General features: G+C 39.6%; 1 protein-coding gene and 1 non-coding gene across 2 annotated transcripts in view; both read left to right on the top strand.

The window, feature by feature from the left end:
- The window catches only part of CEP126 (centrosomal protein 126), a 119,896-nt gene extending 112,525 nt beyond the window's left edge, over window positions 1-7,371 (top strand). Inside the window, 3 exon segments of the mRNA XM_055422886.2 lie at window positions 1,013-1,048; window positions 1,051-1,076; window positions 7,100-7,371. Of these exon segments, the coding sequence (XP_055278861.2) occupies window positions 1,013-1,048; window positions 1,051-1,076; window positions 7,100-7,162 (125 nt within the window). The 3' untranslated portion in view covers window positions 7,163-7,371.
- A 3,600-nt stretch (window positions 7,372-10,971) lies between these two features.
- On the top strand, window positions 10,972-11,088 carry LOC129554977 (small nucleolar RNA SNORA57). The gene has a single exon (XR_008685694.2). It is a non-coding gene; the product is annotated as a small nucleolar RNA SNORA57 (small nucleolar RNA).
- The last annotated feature ends 14,798 nt before the right edge of the window (window positions 11,089-25,886 follow it).

Below are 25,886 nucleotides of genomic sequence, written 5' to 3'. Positions count from 1 at the left end.
TTTAAGATGTAAAATTATGCAGCTGTGCTGTGCTCAGTAGTGTCCAACTCTTTGTGACCCCATGGACCATAGCTCACCAGGCTCCTCTGTCCATGGGATTTTTCCAGGCAGGAATACCGGAGTGGGTTGCCATTTCCTTCTCCAAAAATTAAGCAGATAAAGAATAAAAGCATCAAGTCCCTTTTTTTGGAGGGTTATTTTTTTTCCTTTAGATACTTCCACACATCTTAAATGCTTCATATAAAAGATTCTGTCTTAATTTTTTTCTTTTGTTTAGATCCTTGCTATTATATGGACAAAAGCAAAAACATTGAAAAGACTAGAGCTGACCAAATTACTAAACTTTTTGCACCTCAGTAGCTAAACATCCGGAGAAGGCAATGGCAAGCCACTCCAGTACTGCTGCCTGGAAAATCCCATGGAGCCTGGTAGGCTGCAGTCCATGGGGTCGCTAAGAGTCGGATGACTGAGCGACTTCACTTTCACTTTTTACTCTCATGCATTGGAGAAGGAAATGGCAACCCACTCCAGTGTTCTTGCTTGGAGAATCTCAGGGACGGGGGAACCTGGTGGGCTGCCGTCTCTGGGGTCACACAGAGTCGGACACGACTGAAGTGACTTAGCAGCAGCAGCTAAACATCTCCTCCGTTTTCCTGAGATCCTCCAAGAATGAAATTTTTTGTTTGTTTAAAAAGAAGATAGAAAGATTTCAAAAAAAAAAAAAAAAAAAAACAAGAAGATAGAAAAATTTTAAAAATAACCTAGCATTTGAATAAAGATTGGTATGGAACAGTCAAAGTTCTAGGAATGTCTTTTTAGGAACATAAATTTTGTGTATAATAATTGTTTTTAATCAAATTAACTCTTGACTGTTTCTGAGGACAATAAGGAAAACCGTGTCTTATTCAGTTTTAAATATTTTGACACATCAGAATTTAATATTTGATTCTCTAGCCAGTCCTTTCAATATATATAACTAAATTATTTATATATCATGGTATAATTATTTCAGATATACAAGAAACCATTTGCAAAAATCCATCCATCAAAGGACTTTACAAATAATACCACTTTTGGTAAGTATTTTCAGAGTATTTTTTTGTTTTCTTCTTTTAGGAAACATCATGTTTCTATATGTAAGAATCCTTTATTGATAATAATTTTTCTTGAGATTGACTTTTAGGAAGCTTTTCTCCCCAATAAACTTTTTCATTTTAAGATGTTTTATTAGAATCAAGCAAATATCCTCTCATTTAAAAAATCATAATATAAAGATTTTTACCTTGAGAGCATTTCATCAATTGACAGATGGTAACCATTAACTTGTCCGTCTAGTCAAGGCTATGGTTTTTCCCGTGGTCATGTATGGATGTGAGAGTTGGACTGTGAAGAAAGCTGAGCCCTGAAGAATTGATGCTTTTGAACTGTGGTGTTGGAGAAGACTCTTGAAAGTCCCTTGGACTGCAAGGAGATCCAACCAGTCCATTCTGAAGGAGATCAATCCTGGCTGTTCATTGGAAGGACTGATGCTAAAGCTGAAACTGCAATACTTTGGCCACCTCATGCAACGAATTGACTCACTGGAAAAGACTCTGATGCTGGGAAAGGTTGGGGGCGGGAGGAGAAGGGGACGACAGAGAATGAGATGGCTGGATGGCATCACCAACTCTGTGGACATGAGTTTGAGTGAACTCCGGGAGTTGGTGATGGACAGGGAGGCCTGGCGTGCTGTGATTCATGGGGTCGCAGAAAGTCGGACACGACTGAGTGACTGAACTGAACTGAACTGAACTGAACCATTAACTTTCTCTCCAAACACGTTACTCTTCCTTATTTTAACATCAGTAACATCAGTCAGCAACCTTCCTTTCTCAGGAAAAATGGTATAAATTCACAGAGTTATGACATCAAAATTACTCCATCCCCCTCCTCCATCAATGCAGTTTCATTAGCCATATTCTGCCTGGAGATTTGAACATTTTATTTTTGTTTGCCTTTACTCTTCATTTAGATTCACCAGCTGTTGACATTTTGCTGTCCTTGGTTTATCTGATGTATGGATGGATGGGCAGATGAAAGAGCAGAGTAGAATAGGTGGACTTGGATAGGACAGGGTAGATGAGACAGAAGATGCATAGTTACACACACACAAACATGTATTTTAATGAACTGCTTAAAAGTGTAGACATGGTGATACTTCCCCTCTAATACCCCAGCATACAGAAATTCACCTACATCATCAAAATCATCACACCCTAGAAATTTAATGTCACATATTATTTGATACACATTCCACATTCAAAGTTCTTCAGTTGTCTAAAAAAACTCTCTGTGGCTATTTTATTTCTCTGATCCAGGATCTAACCCAGGATTATATTGCATTTGGTTATTGTATCTTTTAACCTAGAAAAGTCTCTTCTCTTTTTCAATCTTTCATCTACATTGACACTTACGAAGCGTCCAGACCGATTATATTGAATACCCTGTAATCTGGATTTGTCTGATTGTTTTCTCATGATTAGATTCAGGTTATTTTTTAATTTGAGTTATTATGAATGCAGAATTCTCAGTTTATGTTTTTGTAGCCTGTTTTTCTTTTAATCACTTGGGCTTATTTCTACCTGTATCTTGCTTCGCGTCTTCTATGCAATTGCTTGTTATCTATAGTCCCGAAGACAGACGTCCACACTTTTAGATGCCCAACCTTAGTGCCTCCCTTTGGCGTAAAGTGCGTGGGCTTTCGATGTACTTTAGTCTTTTAAAAGATTTCAAAATTTGTTCTTGGATCTTCATTGTATTTTATATATATTGTAAAATTATTTAATATGAAATTTCTAAAAAGGCAATATATAACCATATTCTTACACTTTCTGTATGTACAGGAGACCATTAAAATTGTATTTACCAGGACATCTATAGTATAGCCTATTTCTAGTCAATAGACATTTTTCCAAAAAATATTTCTATCTCTTTAAATGGCAAAAATGTCTGTTCAAAAGTATTTGTTATTTTAGAGATATTTCAGATAAGCTTTTTATCAGTGTTTTTTTGTTTTTCATTCATCTCCAATGTTTTCCTATCCATATGAATAAGAATTTTGTTTTTAAATTATAATGCTATCTTATAGCTTTACAATGTATAAGTATTATGTAGTTAATTCAGAAACTGAATTTCTCCACCTAGCAACACTAATTGTATAATATCTATCAGGTACCCCAATACTAAAAACCCAAATATCATTTGTTTAATATTGGAGAATTGATGTTTTATTCCCAGAAGTTGTATATCTCTCTGGAAAATTCACAGCCTGAGTGAAGTTTATATATTAATCCACCACCCCCCACCCCATATATATGGTTTTACTGTTGTTGCTGTTTGCATATTTACCCCATTCAATTGCCCTTTGGGATGTTTCCCCCACACCAGTGCTTGATAGTGTTGATCTGGGTTTCTCATCTCAGGCATAGAAGTAAACTGATGTATTTTTTCTTCCTAATGTGTTTAGTATGAATTTTAAAAGATACTTTATCATTTTAAAAAATCATTCTGAAAGGTGTAAAACCATTTAAATCATTTGAAACCATTATCTATCAAGAACAATAATGGATTTCTAATAGTGGGATTTCAGGCACTTTAATACTTGGGTTAGAGGAATAATTTTGAGCAAGAGGGCCACCTCAGTATCTTTCATAGCACAGTCAACTGCTATTGCTTAGAGCAAGTGCTGTTATGAGATTTTTCAGAAGAGAAGTATTCAACCCACTCTTTTTCCTATATTCCTTCACTGAACATTTGTAATCTCTTTAATAGTATCCACCCCCATAGAGGACTGATTAGCATTATGTGAGATAATCACCCATGTAAAGCACTTAGAACAGAACCTATAACATGTGCTAAATACATGTTAAGTTGCACTATTATTATTATTGCCACCTCGGCTTCCCAGGTGGCTCAGACGGTAAAGAATCCTCCTGCAAGTGGGAGACCTGGGTTCGATCCCTGAGTCAGGAAGATCCCCTGGAGAAGGAAATGGCAACCCACTCAGTATTCCTGCCTGGAGAATCCCATGGACAGAGGAGCCTGGTGGGCTACAGTCGATGGGATCACAAAGAGTCAGACACGACTGAGCAACTAACACACATGATCATCTTACTAGTTTAAATTATCTCCAAAAAAGTGACATTCCAAAAAGTATTTACATGAAATTTACATACAAAGTGTAACTTATCTTCTAAAAAATAGGAGTTATTTTTAATCCTACAATGTACAATGTCGATCTTCCATTCCAGCCAAACATGTTTAATGTATTTAATGTGAATCAAGTTTGCAGTGCTCTGCTCTGCTTTCATGTTTTTCTCATGCTTTACTTACGTTCTTACCCAATTCCTATCTGCAGTATATTTTTGCTCTATTCTTCAGACACAACCCTCTAAGCTGCAGTTTAATGTTACTTCTCCCATGAAGCATCCTGTGACCAATCCATCTATGATACTCTAAGCCTCCTCTGAACTTATTACTGCAGTATATCTAGTTTTACACATATATACTCCATATGCGCTTTTTTGGATCTTACAGGCTTTTTTTCACTTCTCTGCCCACTTCATAGAAATTTGCACATACTCAATCCTTGAAAATATTGGTGGAGATTATATGGCTTTTTTATACATGGTCTGTGAATATATAAATTATCCACATTTTTCAGACTTCAATAAAACACAGTGAACCTGAAACTTTTTTAGTATTCTAAGGATTTTATGCTCCATAAAATTACCACTGTTTCTAGCGTTCTTCCAAAGGCCTCTGCTGAGTGTTATCTGTTTGTTTGCTTTGGCTGCGCAGGCTTTCTCCAGTTGTGAGCGCACAGGCTCCTCTGGTTGCAGAGTGTGGGCTCCAGAGCACACTGGCTCAGCTGTCCTGTCAGCTGAGGTCTTGGTTTCCCGACCACGACCACACCCACGACCCTGTGGGCTCCCAGCCACAGGGCCACCTGGGAAGTCCCTGAATGTTAATGTTGTTGTGTACTCACTCAGTCGTGTCCAACTCCAAACCCATGGACTGCAGCCCGCCAGGCTCCTCTGTCCATGGGATTCTCCAGGCAAGAATACTGGAGTGGGTTGCCATTTTCTTCTCCAGGGGATCTTCCCAACCTAGGGATCGAACCTGTATCTCCTGCATTGGCAGGTGGATTCTTTACCAGTGCACCACCTGGGAAGCCCCTGAGTGTTAACATTTAATCAATAATAGTCTTTGTGGCAACTGAACATTTTTGAGATATAAGAAGAAGAAAGGAAACTCACACTTACTAGGCTCCTAACATTGAAAAGCACTGTACCAAATGGTCTCATAGATATTCTTCTGTTTAATCTTCTAAGTTGGTGACATTAAGTGATTTTTCTCAACTCTCAGAACTGTTCAGTGATGAGTCAGGGTTTACACTTCCCATCTTCCCCCCAAAATCTGTTCTACCTTTTATAATGCTTATTTCAATCAATGACACCATTATCCACCAAATTTCCCAGAGAGAAGTTTGTATCTTATCCAGGCTTCTCATTCTCCCTTAACCCCTAGTCAATAAATCCTCCTAATAATAAAGTGCATCTCAAATCCGCTGACTCCTCTCCATTTCTACTATTATCTTAGTTTAAGAATTCATCGTGTCTCATCTAGACCATTTCAACAGCCTCCCTTTTTGCTCTCACCACTGCGTCTTTCATACCATCACCATCAGAGCAATCTTTTTAAAGCGCAAGTATGAACATAACACTCTTAAAACCCAACATCAGTAGTTATCCATCACCTGAAAGATAAAATTAAGACTTCCATGGTGGTACCTTGAATAAGAATCTGTCTGCCAGTGCAGGGGACAGGGTTTGATTCCCAGCCCAGGAAGATTCCACATGCCACAGAGCAGCTAAGCCCACACGCCACAACTACTGAGCCCACACTCTAGGGCCTATGAGCCACAAATGCAGAGCCCACGGGCCGCAACTGCTGAAGCCCCTTCACCTAGGGCCTGTGTTCTGCAACAAGAGAAGTCACCCCAATGCAGCAAAGAGCAGCCACTGTTTGCCGCAGCTAGAAAAAGCCAGTGCAGCAACAAAGACCCAGTGCAACCAAAAATAAATCGATGATGAAAAGTAATTTAAGAGAACTACACTCAAGAGTTCTTCACCCTCATCTCCAGTTGCTCCACGGGTCATAATTTACATACTCTTGAGTAAGAAGCAGGTCTCCCTGGAACTTCTTGCAGCATCCCGAGCCCACGCTGCTCCCACTACCTCACAGGACTGCTCCTAAATGCCTCTCTCCTACTATTCTTAAGACTTGACTTCAGTGTCATCCCCCTGATGGGCTTACCCAGCTCAGACTTTGTTTTACTCAAAATTTAGAAGTTCTTCTTTTTGGCAACCATAGCAGTCTGGTTTTTTCTTTTGTAAAAATTATTATATTTGCCTATTTTTATTCACTGAACAAATATAGCCTTAGTTCTTACCCTGTGTCAGGCTGGGACAGCAGAGAACACTTTCCTTTCCTCAAGTAGTTTGCATTATAACACAGACGATCCAAATACAATGCAAACAATATAGGATGAAAGGGTTACTGCAGGGCGTCCTGCAGGCCCGCCATGGTTTTTCAAAATCTAGGAATTGTAGAAGCAGGATTTTCAGTTTGGAATATTTTACCTGCTTTTTTAATAAAATTAATGAATTTTTAACAATTACATTCCCAAGAACTTCTTTAGCCTAACATTGTTAAACTACTCCTAGGGTATTATATGGGCTCCAAGTGATTCCTGTAGAAAATAAAATTATTAAATTTTGACCATTTACACAGCCGTTTATGATTTTAAAAAAGCACCTATAAGCACATGTTACCAATAGCAAAGAGTAAAGATTATAAACCATTATAATTAGTGTAATGCCTTATATAAAGTGATAGTCGTCATGTTGAGATTGATGTTTATGTAGCATTTGAGAAATTGAATTATGAGTTTAGACTTACTAAAATCTGTAATCTGTAAGGAGATCCACCTAACAGATTTTACCTTAAAGTCTATGAACACTACAGTAAAAGAATATATTCTGAAATTATGTTACAGAACAGCCAGCCAAGGACCAGTCCATCTCCTGATGTTGGATCCAGATCACAGAGAAAATACTGATGAGTATAACAGTAACTATTAAATGGAATCATTATTTTTGAGAATCTCCTGTAAATATATATTTATGTTTGTTAATTATTAAAAGACTATAACCATCAAATAACATGAACAATGGAGATTAATTGATCGATTTAAATTTATGCTATAAATAATACTTTATTATGTATTTTATTGATAAATACATTTTTAATAAATGAAAATACTTCACTGTTTTTAATGAGAATGCTTACTGGAAATAATTCATTGTATTTAAAAATAATTCATTGTATTTAAAAAGTAAGATATTTTATTATTCAAATTATGTGTTAGCTATAGTTCAGGAGCTTGTTTTGTTGATATTCCTAATAAATTCTAAATTTTTGTAGAATGGTGTAAAAATTTTATGATTAATAATACCTCTCATAAATAGTAATTCTATTTGTTTAAGACTTTGAAGAATCTGTATACTTTGGAGATGTTATTAAAGGGTCTTATTCTCAATTCTGCATGTTCAGAAATTAAAGTTTTCACTTTTTAAAGGGGTGATTGGTCTCTAAAGAATTGGCTTTGCTAGCAAAGCTCATGAGGCAAATGGTAAATATAAAAAGTAAACTGCAATCCCAACTGGATTACTTAAATTGTCAGATCTGTATGTTCTTTTCCCAATGAGAGTGTCTATTGGTAAAACCAGGTTTATATTAGAAGGTTGTTTCTTTAAGTATAGAAACAAAAGCAAAAGTTTTATGGTCATAAAAAAATTGTTTTCATAAAATTATGATAGTCTCATACATCCTTTTGAAGAAGGAAATGGCCACCCATTCCAGTATTCTTGCCTGGAAAATTCCATGGACAGAGGAACCTGGCAGGCCACAGTCCATGGGATCACAGAGTTGGCCACAACTGAGTACATCAGCAGCATACATCATTTTATCAAGTATTTCTACTTCATGCTTTCATCACCTCTCATCTGGACTATTTCAAGATGAATCTCTTACCTCTGGCACCAATAAGGTTGCTAGAGTGGCATTTCTAAAGTGTGAGTGAAGTGACCAGAATGAAAATCATATCAATCCCAACTTAAATGTCTTTAGAGCTTCTTCTCTGGCTGCTAGAGAAAATTTACACACCTGAGCATGGCATATAAGGATCATCATATCCTTAGTCCTCCCTGTTTACGTACATCACCTTTACCAACTCTCTCACCACACCACTTATTCCAGCATACTGAACTCTTTCAGTTCAGTTCAGTTCAGTCGCTCAGTCGTGTCCGACTCTCCGCGACCCCATGAATCACAGCACGCCAGGCCTCCCTGTCCATCACCAACTCCCGGAGTACACTCAAACTCATGTCCAGAGAGTCGGTGATGCCATCCAGCCATCTCATTCTCCGTCGTCCCCTTCTCCTCCCGCCCCCAACCTTTCCCAGCATCAGAGTCTTTTCCAGTGAGTCAACTCGTCGCATGAGGTGGCCAAAGTATTGGAGTTTCAGCTTTAGCATCAGTCCCTCCAATGAACATCCAGGATTGATCTCCTTTAGAATGGACTGGTTGGATCTCCTTGCAGTATAAGGGACTCTCAAGAGTCTTCTCCAACACCACAGTTCAAAAGCATCGATTCTTCGGCGATCAGCTTTCTTCACAGTCCAACTCTCACAAGACTGAACTCTTTACAGACCCCCAAATACAACCTGCTATTTCATGCCTCTGTGCCTGTACATATACCATTGATACTATCTTAGAATGCCTTCCCTTTCACTCTACTTATATCTGCTGATAAATTTTAATTCATTCTTTTAAATTCTGTTTAGGTTAAATTTCCTCCCAATTTTTTCTAGTAATCATCTCCACCACCTATAAATCTCCACTACATATAAATTTATACCCTGCATTGTAATTATTTGTGTGCATAAATGTCTGTTCTTCTAGATCAAGAGAATTTTGGAAGGTAGAAATTGTCCTTATTTTTTTTTTTTTTTTGTGCCCTTTGAAATTAAAATAAGGTACATAGCGGCAGATCAAAACAGCAAAGGAAAAAATGTTCAATTGTTCAATTTGCTGAGCCCCTTACTGTGGGCTAGGTACTGCTTTGTGTGCTAGGGATACAATAAAAAACAAAACTATCTGCCACTATGGAACTTAAATTTTAGTGAGAATTACAGATTTTAAAACCTAAGACTATAATATTAGATAGTTATACTATAATATCAGATAACACTGAATGAAAATCAGAGCATGATAAGGGACAGAGAATGATGGGAGTATTATTTTAGACAGAGAGGTAAAGTGCTCAGAGAAGGGATCTGAGAAACTGACATTTGGGTACATACGTGAATGATGTACAGTGGCCTCAGGACTGGAAAAGGTCATTTTTCATTCCAATCCCAAAAAGGGCAATGTCAAAAAACGGTCAAACTACCACACAATTGCACTCATCTCACACACTAGCAAAGTAATGCTCAAAATTCTCCAAGCCAGGCTTCAACAGTACGTGAACTGTGAACTTCCAGGTGTTCAAGCTGGATTTAGAAAAGGCAGAGGCACCAGAGATCAGATTGCCAACATCTGCTGGATCATCAAGAAAGCAAGAGAGTTGCAGATAAAACATCTACTTGTGCTTTCTTGACTGTGCCTAAGCCTTTGACTGTATGGATCACAACAAACTGTGGAAAATTCATCAAGAGATGGGAATACCAGACCACCTGACCCACCTGTTGAGAAATCTGTATGCAGATCAGGAAGCAACAGTTAGAACTGGACATGGAACAACAGACTGGTTCCAAATAGGAAAAGGAGTATGTCAAGGTTGTACATTGTCACCCTGCTTATTTAACTTATATGCAGAGTACATCATGAGGAACGCTGGGCTGGAAGAAGCACAAGCTGTAAGCAAGATTGCTGGGAGAAATATCAATAACCTCAGATATGCAGATGACACCACCCTTATGGCAGAAAGTGAAGAATTAAAGAGCTTCTTGATGAAAGCGAAAGAGGAGAGTGAAAAAGTTGGCTTAAAACTGAACATTGAGAAAACGAAGATCATGGCATCCGGTCCCATCACTTCATGGGAAATAGACGGGGAAACGATGGAAACAGTGAGAGACTTTTGGGGCTCCAAAATCACTGCAGATGGTGACTACAGCCATGAAATTAAAAGACGCTTGCTCCTTGGAAGAAAAGCTATGACCAACCTAGACAGCATATTAAAAAGCAGAGACATTACTTTGCCAACAAAAGTCCGTCTAGTCGAAGCTATGGTTTTTCCAGTAGTCATGTATGGATGTGAGAGGTGGGCTATAAAGAAAGCTGAGCACCAAAGAATTGATGCTTTTAAACTGTGGTGTTGGAGAAGACTCTTGAGAGTCCCTTCGACTGCAAGGAGATCCAACCAGTCAATCCTAAAGTAAATCAGTCCTGAATATTCATTGGATGGACTGATGGTGAAGCTGAAACTCCAATACTTTGGCCACCTGATACGAAGAGCTGACTCGTTTGAAAAGACCCTGATGCTGGGAAACATTGAGGGCAGGAGGAGAAGGGAACGACAGAGAATGAGATGGTTGGATGGCATCACCGACTCAACGGACATGGGTTTGGGTGGACTCCGGGAGTTGGTGATGGACAGGGAGGCCTGGCATGATGCAGGGTCGCAAAGAGTCGGACACGACTGAGCGAATGAACTGAACTGAAGAGTAGAATTTAATAAGGCAACAGAAAATTTAGAGCTCAGATTTTAAAAAATAGAAAGTTGCTTGCCTCTACCAGTAAACATTTTGGACATTTTTTTATGCCATCAATACACTTCTGTCAATGAGGATGGCATTAAACGACTTTCCCCTCAGTCCTGGTCATGTGCGGAGGTCCAGAAAGGGCTGTGGCCTTCTCTGTGTCATGCCTTTGGTACCAGTGGCATCCAGTCTGCGAGTACTAACCTCCAGCATCCGGACATCAGGCTCCGAGGAGCAGCAGGGTTCAGCAGGCTCCTCCCCACTAACTTGTTCTCCTTTGATATCAGGTCTGTGGAGCCGCCCTGGGATCCTGTGCTGTGCTAGCCTCTCCTCTCCCACTTCACATTTCAAAAAATGAAGAATGTTCTACAGGAAAATAAATAAAACAAAATGATATTCCCATGGGGTAATCAGGCAAGATGGGTGTGCCATGATGTTTTTGAAGCATTTCAAACATTTTAAATGAAAACGTGTTTGTATTTTTTTAAGACAAGGGTTAATATTTATGTGTTGCTATAAATGTACTCATCAGCCTCCTACATGCTAAAGCAACTCCACAGTTAATAATCCTTAACTGTAATCCCTTTCATTTGTACACCAAAGAATGTCTCTAAACAAGGGATAGTTAAAAATAATTAAAAATCCAAAGTCATTCTAGACCAGAACAACCTCACTAGTAAACTGGTAAAGCAGGACAAGATTTGTACTTTACTAATACATTATGACATTGTCCTTTTATGAAACTGCAATATGACCAGAATCCCCATGCAGCATTAGCCCTGTGTATATGTGTGTGTGTGGCAGTTGCTCAATCATGTCCAACTCTTTGTGACCCCATTCACTATAGCCTGCCAGGACTATAGTCCTCTGCCCATGAATTCTCCAGGCAAGAATTGATAACCATTCTTGCCTGGAGGAATGGCTGGAGTGGGTAGTCATTCCTTCTCCAGAGGATCTTCCTGACCCTGGTATTGAACCTGGTCTCCTGCATTCTAGGCAGATTCTTTACTGTCTGAGCCACCAGGGAAGCCCATTATTGGCCCTAACCCCTCCAAAAAACAGATGTTATAATTTTAGACAAGAATGGATTCATTAAATGAGAAAATTAAAAGGACAAAGAATATACATTCCTTGCAAATTAAAGTGAAAGTGAATAGTGTCTTGCATTTGACCAAAGTGAACACTAAATAAGAATGTGATAATATATACATTTCAAATAATGTAAGAAAAGTGCCTTATAACACTGTTTTAACTTTTAGGGGGAAAAAAAGAATTATTTTTCAGATTGAGAAGGTAAACTTAGAAGAAACCAAAGAAAATATCACTTTCCTCAGTGAATAAACATAAAACTCAGTTCAGTTCAGTTCAGTCACTCAGTCGTGTCTGGCTCTTTGTGACCCCATGAATCACAGCACGCCAGGCCTCCCTGTCCATCACCAACTCCCAGAGTTCACTCAAACTCATGTCCATCGAGTCGGTGATGCCATCCAGCCATCTCATTCTCTGTCGTCCCCAATACCTCCCAGCATCAGAGTCTTTTCCAATGAGTCAACTCTTTGCATGAGGTGGCCAAAGTATTGGAGTTTCAGCTTCAACATCAGTCCTTCCAATGAACACCCAGGATTGATCTCCTTTAGAATGGACTGGTTGGATCTCCTTGCAGTCCAAGGGACTCTCAAGAGTCTTCTCCAACACCACAGTTCAAAAGCATCAATTCTTCGGTGATCAGCTTTCTTCACAATCCAACTCTCACATCCATACATGACAACTTGAAAAACCATAGCCTTGACTAGACGGACCTTGGTTGGCAAAGTAATGTCTCTGCTTTTGAATATGCTATCTAGGTTGGTCATAACTTTCCTTCCAAGGAGTAAGCGTCTTTTAATTTCATGGCTGCAATCAGCATCCGCAGTGATTTTGTAACCTAAAAAAATAAAGTCTGACACTGTTTCCCCATCTATTTCTCATGAAGTGATGGGACCAGATGCCATGATCTTCATTTTCTGAATGTTGAGCTTCAAGCCAACCTTTTCACCCTACTCTTTCACTTACATCAAGAGGTTTTTGAGTTCCTCTTCACTTTCTGCCATAAGGGTGGTGTCATCTGCATATCTGAGATTATTGATATTTCTCCCAGCACTCTTGATTCCAGCTTGTGCTTCTTCCAGCCCAGCGTTCCTCATGATGTACTCTGCATGTAAGTTAAATAAGCAGGGTGACAATCTACCTTGACATACTCCTTTTCCTATTTGGAACCAGTCTGTTGTTCCATGTCCAGTTCTAACTGTTGCTTCCTGACCTGCATACAGGTTTCTCAAGAGGCAGGTCAGGTGGTCTGAGATTCCCATCTCTTTCAGAATGTTCCACAGTTTATTGTGATCCACACAGTCAAAGGCTTTGGCATAGTCAATGAGGCAGAAATAGATGTTTTTCTGGAACTCTCTTGCTTTCTCCATGAACCAGCGGATGTTGGCAATTTGATCTCTGGTGCCTCTGCCTTTTCTAAAACCTGCTTGAACATCTGGAAGTTCACAGTTCACATATTGCTGAAGCCTGGCTTGGAGAATTTTGAGCATGACTTTACTAGCATGTGAGATGAGTGCAATTGTGTGGTAGTTTGAGCATTCTTTGGCATTGCCTTTCTTTGGAATTGGAATGAAGACTGACATTTTCCAGTCCTGTGGCCGCTGCTGAGTTTTCCAAATTTGCTGGCATATTTCACTACAAGGTACAATAATCTCTTAAGCAAAGAATAAAAAAAAAACATTAGACACATCTGTGAGACACAGAGCTTCTAATAACTGATAAGAAATTTAGACAGGTTTATCTTTAAAACTGGAGTCAGAGAGGATACTTGTTAGTAAAATGCACAGTCAACACAAGAAATATATAGATTTGCATAGAGGATACTCTTGCTTTCCAAACCCTTCTCTGACTCTCATCTCCCTTCCCTTTATGTCACCTCAAGGTCAGTGTCCCTCTGTGAAGTCCTGCTGTCCAGTGCAGTTTCTGGATCAAGGCACTGACTACAGAACTGAGGTGTAATTGTACCTGAGGGCTTTCTTCTCACTCCTATCCAAAAATTCTGTGAAACTCTTCCACAAAGATTCACAGACTCATCACCTCCAGCAATAAGTCTACCTTTCATCTTCTCAAGGACAGAAAGATCGAGCCCTGAGCCTTCGGAGTGGGATCACTGACTCCAAGACCCTAGATTACCAGAGAACTAACCCTAGGGAGTATCAAATAGTGAGAACCCACAAAAACGAAACCACTTGAATATAAGACCTGACATCACCCAACCACCAGTAGCACCCTGTGCAGGACGCCTCATCCAAACAACAAACAAAACAAAAATACAAACCTGCTCATCAGCAGACAGAATACCACCTCACTCAGCCTTGCCCATCACCTCACTCAGCCTTGCCCATCAGAGGAAAATCAAGCAAACAAAAACTCAGCAAAAATCTCACCCTATACGAAGCTTTCACAAACCACTGAACCAACCTTAGGAGAACAGAAACCAAAAGGAAGAAAGAATCCAAATTTGAAGCCTGGGAAATGGAGACCTCAAACCCAATAAATTTTTTAAAAAAATGAAAAGAAGGAGAAATACTACACAAATGAAGGAACAAACTTAAATGAAGAGGAAATAGGTAAACTCCCTGAAAAAGAATTCAGAATAGTGATAGTAAAGATCAAAAACCTTGAAAACAAAGTGGAGAAAATGCAAAAATCAATTAATAAAAACCTAGAAGAATTAAAGAATAAACATACAAACAACACAATTACTGAAATTAAAAATACTCTAGAAGGAATTGATAGCAGAATATCTGAAGCAGAAGAATGAATCAGTGAGCTAGAAGATAAAATGGTGGAAATAACTTCTGAAGAGCAGAATAAAGTAAAAAGAATGAAAAGAACTGAGGATAGTCTCAGAGACCTTTGGGGCAATATCAAACACACCAACATTAGAATTATAGGGGTCTCAGAAGAAGAAGAGAAAAAGAGAGGGTATGAGAAAATTTTTGAAGAGATTATAGTCAATCAATTTCATGGAACATGGAAAAGGAAATAGTCAATCAATTTCAAGAGGTCCAAAGAGTCCCATACAGGATAAACCCAAGGAGAAATATGCCAAGACACATACTAATCAAACTAACAAAGACTAAACAGAAAGAATATTAAAAGCTGCAAGGGAAAAGCAACAAGTAACATACAAGGGAAACCTCATACATTTAACAGCTGATCTTTCCCCTGAAACTCTGCAGGCCAGAAGGGAATTGCAGGATATATTTAAAGTACTGAAAGGGAAAAATCTATAATCAAGATTACTGTACACAGCAAGGATCTCATTCAAAATTGATGGAGAAATAAAAAGCTTTTCAGACAAGCAAAAGTTAAGAGTATTCAGTACCACCAAACCAGCTTTACAACAAATGTTAAAGGGACTTATATAGTCAAGAAATACAAGAGAAGAAAAAGATCTACAAAATCAACCCCAAATAATTAAGAAAATGGCAATAGGAACATATCTATCAATAATTAATTTAAATGTAAATGGATTAAATGCTCCAACCAAAAGACACAGACTGGCTGAATGGATACAAAAACAAGACCCATATATGTACTGTCTACAAGAAATCCACTTCAGATCTAAAGACACATATAGACTGAAAGTGAGAGGATGCAAAAATATATTCCATGCAAATGCGAAGCAAAAGAAAGCTGGAGCAGCAATCCTCGTATCAGACAAAATAGACCTTAAAATAAAGAAGATAACAAGAGAAAAGGAAGGACACTACATGATGATCAAGGGATCGATCCAAGAGGAAGACATAACAATTGTATACATCTATGGGATAGGGGGCAGGAGGAGAAGGGAACAACAGAGGATGAGATGGCTGGATGGCATCACCAACTCGATACACATGAGTTTGGGTGAACTCTGGGAGTTTGTGATGGACAGGGAGGCCTGGCATGCTGCGATTCATGGGGTCGCAGAGTCGGACACAACTGAGCGACTGAACTGAACTGAACTGAACTGATGCCCCCAACATAGGAACATCTCAATACATAAGGCAAACATGAACAGACATAAAAGGAGAAATTGACAGTAACACAATAATACTAGGAGACTTTAACACCCCACTCACACCAATGGACAGAACATCAAAACAGAAAATTAATAAAGAAACACAAGTCTTAAATGATACATTAGATGAGATGGATCTCATTGATATCTTCAGGACATTCCCTCCAAATGCAGAAGAATACACCTTCTTCTCAAGTGCACATTCTCCAGGATAGACCATAACTTGGGTCACAAACAAGCCTCAGTAAATTTAAGAAAATTGAAATCATATCAAGCATCTTCTCCGACCATAACACAAGAAGACTAGATATCAATTACAAGAAAACTAAAAAACACAAACACATGGAGATTAAACAGTACATTTCTAAATAACCAACAGGTTACAGAAGAAATCAAAAAGGAAATAAAATTTCTAGAAACAAATGACAATGAAAACATGACAACTCAAAACCTATGGGATGCAGCAAAAGCAGCTCTAAGAGGGAACTTTATAGCAATACAATCCTACCTCAAGAAACAAGAAAAACACTGAATAGACAACCTAACTTTACACCTAAAAGAAAGAACAAAAAAAAAATTATCAAAAGGAAAGAAATCATAAAGATCTGAGCAGAAATAAATGAAAAAGAAAGAAAAAATAGTAAAGATTAATAAAACTAAATTCTGGTTCTTTGAGAAGATAAAATTGACAAACGTTTAGTCAGACTCATCAAGAAAAAAAGAATCAAATCAACAAAATTAGAAATGAAAAAGGAGAGGTTATAACAGTGCAGAGATGCAAAGGATTATAGGAGAATATTATGAACAACTATATGGCAATAAAATGGATAACCTGGAAGAAATGGGCAGATTCTTAGAAAAGTTCAGTCTTCCAAGAATGAACCAGGAAGAAATAGAAATTATGAACAACCTAATTACAAGCACTAAAATTGAAGTTGTGATCAAAAATCTCAAGCCCAGGAGCAGATGTCTTCACAGGAAAATTTTATCCAACATTTAGAGAAGAGCTAATGCCTATTCTTCTAAAACTCTCAAAATATTGGAGAGGAAGGGACACTTCCAAACTCATTCTACAAAGCCACCATCACCCTGATACCAAAGCCAGACAAAGGAAACACCAAAAAGAAAGCTACAGGCCAATATCACTGATGAACATAGATGCAAAAATCTTCAACAAAATATTAGCAAACAGAATTCAGCAACTCATCAAAAAACTCATACACCATGATCAAGATGAGTTTATTCCAGGGATGCAAAGATTCTTCAATATATGGAAATCAATCAATGTGATTACACCATATTAACAAATTGAAAGATAAAAAGCATAATCTCAATAGATGCAGAAAATGCCTTTGACAAAATTCAGCACCCACTGATGATTAAAAATCTTCAACAAATGTGCATAGAAGGAACCTACCTCAACATAGTAAAGTCTATACATGAAAAGTTTACAGCAAACATTATTCTCAATGGTGAAAAACTGAAAGCATTCCCCCTAAGATCAGGAAAAAGACAAAGGTGTCCACTTTCACCACTATTATTCAAAATATTTCTGCAAGTCCTAGCTACAGCAATCAGAGAAGAATAAAAGATAAAAGGAATCCATATCGGAAAAGAAGTAAAGCTGTCACTGTTTGCAGATGACATGATACTGTGCATAGAAAACCCTAAAGATACTATCAGAAAATTACTAGAGCTAATAAGTGAATTTAGCAAAGTTGCAGGATACAAAATTAATACACAGATATCACTTGCATTTCTATATGCTAAACAATGAAAAATCAGAAAGAGAAATTAAGAAATCAATCCTGTTCACCATTGCAACAAAAACAAGTATCTAGGAATAAACTTACCTAAGGAGATAAAAGAACTGTACACAGAAAATTATAAGGACACTAATGAATGATATGGTTTTTCCAGTGGTCATGTATGGATGTGAGAGTTGGACTGTGAAGAAAGCTGATCGCCGAAGAATTGATGCTTTTGAACCGTGGTGCTGGAGAAGACTCTTGAGAGTCCCTTGGACTGCAAGGAGATCCAACCAGTCCATTCTAAAGGAGATCAATCCTGGGTGTTCATTGGAAGGACTGATGCTAAAGCTGAAACTCCAATACTTTGGCCACCTCAGACGAGTTGACTCACTGGAAAAGACTCTGATGCTGGGAGGGATTGGGGGCGGGAGGAGAAGGGGACGACAGAGAATGAGATGGCTGGATGGCATCACCGCCTCGATGGACATGAGTTTGAGTGAACTCCGGGAGTTGGTGATGGACAGGGAGGCCTGGCGTGCCGTGATTCATGGGGTCGCGGAGAGTCGGACACGACTGAGTGACTGAACTGAACTTAGAGCAAATTCGGGTGAAACTACAGGCATTCACTGTGATAGAAAGCCTATAGTTTCCTAACCACTAGAGGGCAGTATACTACGTTAGTTAAAAAAAAAATCTGACAATACAGTGGATCTAGTTTTACAACTGAATTTGCTCTACTCCAATACAAAAAAAGATTGAAGGCAAGAGGAGAAGGGGCCAAAGAGGATGGAATGGTTGGATGGCAACAACCATGGTTGGATGGACATGAGTTTCAGTAAGCTCTGGGAGCTGGTAATGGACAGGGAGGCCTGGCATACTGCAGTCCGTGGGGTCGAAAAGGGTCGGACATGACTAAACAACTGAACTGACTACAAAATTAAAAGTTTAAAAAAGAACATTGTTTCATGCCTTAGCTATTGAAAATACTGCTGCAATGAACATGCGGGTTTGGACATCTTTTTGAGATAGTGATTTCATTTCCTTCAGATAAATACCCAGAAATAGAATTGCCTGATTATGTGGTAGTACTGCTTTTTATTTTTTGAGGAATTTGAAAGTTAACTAAATTTATTGTGGTAATCACTTTGCAATGAATATATTATTTTGTACACATAAAAATAATACGATGTAACATATCAATTGTTTTGTTGCTCATCTGTGGCCAACTCTATGCAACACCATGGACTGTAGCCCGCCAGGCTCCTCTCTCCAAGAGATTTCCCAGGCAAGAATCCTGGAGTGAGTTGCCATTTCCTTCTCCAGGGGATCTTCCCGACCCAGGGATCAGAGCCATGTCTCCCGCATTGCAAGCGGATTCTTTATCACTGAGCCACCCATCAATTATATCTCACAAGACCCATCAATTATATCTCACTCTAAAAACAAAGCTATGCTAGTTACAACCAATAAGATACATTCACTCACTGATCTCTTGCTGCCCAGTTTGAAAATCAGTGCAAACGAAGCAACCGACAAAGGATTAATCTCCTAATTATATAAACAGCTCATACAGCTCAATATTAGAAAAACAACTCAATCAAAAAATGGGCAGAAAACATAAACAGACATTTCTTCAAAGAAGACAGACAAGTGGCAAATAAACACATGAAAACTGAAAAGATATTCAACATTGCTCATTATTAGAGAAATGCAAATCAAAACTACCATGAGGTATCACCTCACCCCAGTCAGAATGGCCATCATCAAAAAGTCTACAAATAATCAATGCCAAGCAGATGTGGAGGAAAGGGAACCCTCCTACACTGTTGGTGGGAATGTAAATTGGTGTAGCCACTATGGAGAACAGTACAGATTCCTTAAAAAGCTAGGAGCAGAACAGCCATATGACCCAGCAACCCCACTCCTGGGCATATACCCTGAGTAACCCATGATTCAAAAAGGCACATACCCTAATGTTCATTGCAGCACTGTTTACAATAGCCAGGACATGGAAGCAACCTGGATGTCCACTGACAGATGAATGGATGAAGAACTTGTGGTACATATACACAATGGAATATTACCCAGCCATAAAAAATAATGAATTTGAGTCAGTTCTAGTGAGACAGATAAAGCTAGAGTCTGTTTTACAGAGTGAAATAAATCAGAAAGAGAAAAATACTGTATATTAATGCATATACATGGAATCTAGAAAAATAGTACTGATGAACATATTTGCAGGGAGGGAATGGAGATGCAAATGCAAAGAATCGACTTGTGGACACAGGAGGGGAAAGAGAAGGTAGGAGAAATTGAGAATTGCCATATACACACTACCACGTGTAAAATAGATGGCTAGAGGGAAGCTGCTGTATAACACGGGGAGCCCAGTCCTCACGTCTGTAATATCCTTGAGGGAAGGGCTGAGGGGAGGGAGGAGAGACTCAAGAGGGAGGGGACATATAATCATTATTGCTGATTAGCGCTGGTATACAGGCAGAAACCAACACACCATTGTGAAGCAATTATCCTCCACTTAAATAAAATAAATTTTAAAAAAGAAGATCACTGGTCTCTGACAATACTCGTTTCATTTTAATATATTGTTTTATATATTTGGTGTTCCCTTGTGGTTCAGACAGCAAAGAATCTGCCCACAATGTGGGAGATCTGGGTTCAATCCCTGCATGGGGAAGATCCCCTGGAGAAGGGAATGGTTACCCACTCCAGTACCCTTGCCTGGAGAATCCCATGGACAGAGGAGCCTGGTGGACTACAGCTAATAGGATATCAAAGAATCAGACACAACTGAGCAACTAACACTTTCGTTTTCACTTTACATATTTATATATATATATCACACAGACTATGATTAATGATATAATTCACTCTGAATGTAGATATGATATACCTTCTTGTCCAAATAGTAAGTTGGTTAAGCTCAATAATACAAATAATATAAATAAAAGTCTCCACACATGCTAAATCGCTTCCATTGTGTCCAACTCTTTGCGATCCTATGGACTGTAGCCTTCCAGGCTCCTCTGTCCATGGGATTCTCCAGGCAAGAATACTGGAGTGGGTTGCAATTTCTTCCTCCATACACTAATACTAATAGATAGCTAAACCAGGTAAATATACTACGTTTTCTAATTCATATACATTTCACATGCATTATCTCAAAGTCTCTATGAAAAGCCTCTCCACTTTTACTCTTCAGAATTAAAGACTGAATTTCCTCAAGAATAGCAAGTCAAATACATGTAACAAAGTTTATTGATACAAAAAAAATGTGATAAAACACCTTAGATGACAATAGGAAAATTGCTAAATTACATGCATTCTTCAGATGACCATTACACACCATAAAGATCATGTTTGTAAAGAGTACTTAATGAAACAGAAAAAAACAATGATTCATTGCTAAGTGAGAAAAGAGGGAGCTATACTTAACAGTCTCTTAACTATGAGAGGAAACAAACATGGAGAAAGGAAACCAGGAAATGTCTGCAACAAAGCATTAGCAGTAGTGGTTTCTCAGCAGTATATTTTTCACACTATCTATCTTGTGCATTTATTGCTTTTTTTTAAATCAGGTAAGTCAAAAAATTAACAGCAAATGAGAACATCTTCTTTGATAAAATTGTACACGTGAAAAGCTGAAGAATGCCCCTGAAAGCCTGCCTTTCCGAATTTCCTATGAAACTGAATTACAGCTCCTGTGACAGTTTTCCCATATTGGAGGTTGAGTTTGCTTGCCACAAAAGCACCTTCCAGGTTAAACAGGAAGTCTCCTGTACCTTCAGAATCAGAAGATGTGTAACCATAAATTTGCTTTTATTTCTTCCTATATATGAATATCGATTCATATATACATCGGAAAATACATTCTCCAAGAAGTTCCTTGAAAAGGTTACATCAGAATGACTTTGATTCTGTGGTTTGCACTTTTGAAAACAAAGTATGTAAAAGGTGGAAACGTTTGTCATTCAGTTGTGTTCAACTCTTTGCAGCCCACCAGATTCCTCTGTCCCTGAAATTCTCCAGGCAAGAATACTGGATAGTCATTCCCTTTTCCAGGGGGTCTTCCTGACCCAGAAATTGAATAATGGATCTCCTGCATTGCAGGCAGATTCCTGACCACCAGGGAAGCCTCAAACAAAGTATAGAAAAACACTATTAGTATTGCACTACAGAGTGCAAACTAGGTAGGCAAAAATACAATATTACCATTCATATTTGGAGGGAACAAGACTAAGTTTACACTGCAACACAGAAAAGCAGTATATAACCCAGACTCGGGCTGCGAAGGTATGTGTCCTGGAGAAAGTGACTACTACACTGAGACCTGAAGGGTGGGTCAGACAAGCAAAGACTGAGAAAAAAGAAGGGGCAATTTCAAACTTCAGAAACAGCCTATGTCAAACTCGGCCCACTTGATCTTTTTTTTTTTTTTTTTGGTTGCCACAGCCATGTGTGATCTTAGTTCTCTAACCAGGGATCAAACCCACACCCCCTGCTCTGGAACTGTGGAGTCTTAACCACTGGACCACCAGGGAAGTCTCTGCCCAATTCAGCTTTGTTTCATAACTCTCTGAATCAAAATACTGAGAGAGCTTCTCAGCAAGAACGATTGAACCCATGAATTACCTCTGCTCCTTCTTGAACCCAACTTAAAGGACAGTTAAGGAATAAAAAAGCAAGAGGGCAGAGGAGAAGACAGCATCAAACCTTTGAAGGCCAGAAAGCAGAGGTCAAGTGGGAACTGACTTGGATGACTGAGGAAAGCTAAACCCTGTGCTGCAGTCAGAGAAGCCTAAGAGCAAGCCGTTTCTCCTGCAAACCACAGAAGAGGCTCGGGCTAGCCGACGCAAAGGGAGGCCAACGAAGGAGGAGTGGAAAGCTTGTTTAAAAATCACCTGGACCCCTCATCCAATTCCACACGCCATACAGGTAGGCACAGCCTCTTCTTTTACCAATGCAGGAACACATAACAAACCTAAGAATAAAAGAGAATTCTTCAATCTGCTAAAGGGCATTTATCGTCACTGTGACTCTTAAATGCTGAGAACCCCCCTTCAGGCCTAGGTGGTATTTGCCCAGCTGGTGGGAATGTCTGCAGCTCAGTTGAGTCATTCTCCAGGCACTGACCCCAGGCCAAAAAGCTCCTGGCATAGGGTCACAACCAGTCCCCGAGGGCAGTCTTCAGCCAGTAATTGGTAGATACGGGGTATAAAGGCCAGGCCCCCTTGCCTCAAGGTAGGACAATTCTGAAAGGCATGACTATACACCAGCAAGAAACAGAAAATACAACTTTTTTGAAGAAAAGATACCATTTACATCAGGGACAAAAATTTACATTATCAATGTTGAATCTTTAAAAAGATATGCAAGACTTTTCTGGAAAAAATTTATACATATACAATCGAAAGACATTTAAAAAGAAATAAATGAAAATATATACCTGTCATTGGATTTGAAGATGCACCGTCACACAGAGTTCTTCCCATTGATCGCAACTATTGAATGCAATCCCAGTTAAAACATTAAAACTTAACAAACTAATCTGAAAATTTATGTGAATGAGGAAACGAATGAGAATAGCCCAGATACTGTAAGGAGAAAAACACGGATGTATTTGCTTTACAAATGACGAGACTTAATAGAAAGGCCTTACGAAATAAAGTCATGTGGTGTTAGCACAGATATACTCATAAAATCAATGGAACAGATTAGAGAACCCCAAAATAAACGTATACAAAGAAACTTGATTTATGACAGAGCAGTGGGGGAGGATGGAAGTGACCCTCAGGGGTGTGCACTGCTCAGATCTCCCTTTGTAAATAAAAGGAGCAAAGCCTGTTGTTCAATCATCAAATAAATGGGTTAAGATGAAACACAGCAACAGTGCACCCGAAGAGGAATTCAGGATTGGAAAAGCAAGATGAAAGTTCTGTGATTTCGGATATTTGGGCCCCTAGATAGTTAAGATGCATACCTAAGGGAGAATTTCAATGACCCCAGATTCTTGAATCTTCTTAAAATAGAAAAGCACTAGTCATTAAATTGAGACATCTTATTTTTTGGAGCTTCCCAAGTGGCTCAGTGGTAAAGAATTCTCCTGCCAATTCAGGAGACTCAGGAAACATGGATTCAATCCCTGGGTTGGGAAGATCCTTTGAAGAAGGGAATGGCAGCCTATTCCAGTATTCTTGCCTGGGAAATCACATGGACAGAGGAGCCTGGTGGGCTACAGTCCATAGGGGTCAGAAAGAGTCAAACACAACTTAGCAACTGAGCACACGCGCACGCATGCGCGCGCGCACACACACACGCACACACACACGCACACACACACGCACACACACACACATACACACACACACGTGACTACAATATTTCCCAGCCAGAAAGTTCATATGTATACTAACTAGGTCCTCCCCTGCCTCTTAGAGCAGTCTCTCCTGAAATGGCTGTTTTCCAAGCTATAGTCCTCGGTAAGGTTCCTGAATAAAACTTGACTCACAACTTTTACGTCATTTGTTTTTCTTTAGATAGATACATTTGACCCCAGGAAGATATTGGCTGACAGCCTCCACCTGTTGTACCTGCAGGATCCAGCACCATATTCAAAGCAATGCCTCACTCCCTAGGCCTGTTCCCTGTGACTGATAGTGAGTGGACTAGAGGAGGACCGTTCTGGACAGTGGGGACTCCTTTAGTGGGGGTCTTTAGCTCACAGCTGACTCACCCGCCTGGTCAAGACTCTCTGAGCTGCTGCTTCCTTCTTGCTCTCCTTTTTCAGTTGTCAGACCCACGTCATAATGTCAAAACTTTCCTAGCTAACACCTGCTCCTGTTCACTTTATCCTTCACAGGTGTTTCTTCCTAATAAACCTCGTACATCTCCATTCCATCACGGTATCTGCTTTTCAGAGGAACTGAACTGAACAGTTGGTACTAGCAAATGGTCCAAGAAGACAGCCTCTAGGGCAAAGATTGGATTGCTCACCGGCTGGCAAGGAAAACCCAGCCTCAGTGGGATGTGGGCTACAGATCGTCCCTGGCACAAGGCGGAGTCTCACCTGCTGACTATTTCACAGATGATGGCCTGGGGAAACACACCCAGTGGAGAAAATCAAGCTTACCCATGCAATGAACAAGGCCTTTAAAAGATACAAGAAGGCCATCGCCTGCAAAGACAGGGGCTAGTCTTTACACGTGAATGTAAGCCCTTCAGAGGGATAATGAGAAACTGAGGGCAGTTAGTGAGCAGTTCAAGGCTAAGTATGAGAGCCAGTGTGTGCTTGTGGTGGTACTTCTTACAAAGCCATCCTTCTCTTCTGCAGTGGCAGAGAACACAGCTCAGGAGCAATCACGGGACTTTGCAGATTTATAACTGGGAGCTGCAGAGATGATTAAATGGTCTGTTACACTAAGGTCAGAGCCCTGAAACATGGGATGGAGACATCTGGGTGGATGTCCCCCAGTATTGAGACTCAGTTCAGTTCAGTTCAGTCGCTCAGTCGTGTCCAACTCTCCGCGACCCCATGAATCACAGGACGCCAGGCCTCCCTGTACACCCCCAATTCTGTGATCACTGTCCTACCACCAGTCCAAAACTACAGAGAGGAGCCAGCACTGAAGTTCTTAGTGATGCTGGTACCTCTCTCACCAGACGCTTCTTTGCAGACCCTCAGGTCCAGCACTTCCCAGCGGTACTATGCTGGGATGTAATAACAGTTATCTGCCTAGCAGCCAGGAGAGGAAGTGGGGACAACTCTGAGGGGCACGCATTGGGCTGTGGTGGAGAAGCCTCAGTGATGGCTTACTGTCATAGAAGAAATGGGGGAAAAAAGGATGAGCGTGTCCCAAGTCTTAGGTAAGCCCCTGCATCAGGCCACCAAGTCAGGGTCCTTGGCTTTGAACAGGAAAGCACTCAAGAGTGAGACTTAAGGAAGTGAAAGCAGTTTTATTCAGGGAGAGATGCATCCAAAAACAGAGCATGGACCATCTCGAAGGCCAGACTTGCACCCTGGGCACGCAGTCAGGGTCTTGGAAAGTGAGAGTGGCCCTGAGGTGTGGGAGTGATTCGTTTTTGTGGTTTGTTTTTTTATGTTATTTTATTGTGCTGAACATCATCTAATATAAAATATATTATTTTAACCATATTTAT

Source organism: Moschus berezovskii, chromosome 14, assembly GCF_049115385.1.
Source record: "Moschus berezovskii isolate FMDL1 chromosome 14, NW_MosBer_1.0, whole genome shotgun sequence".
Classification (NCBI taxonomy): Eukaryota; Metazoa; Chordata; class Mammalia; order Artiodactyla; family Moschidae; genus Moschus; species Moschus berezovskii.
Note: the sequence above shows the minus strand (reverse complement) of the source record. Positions and strands in the feature narration are given on the sequence as shown.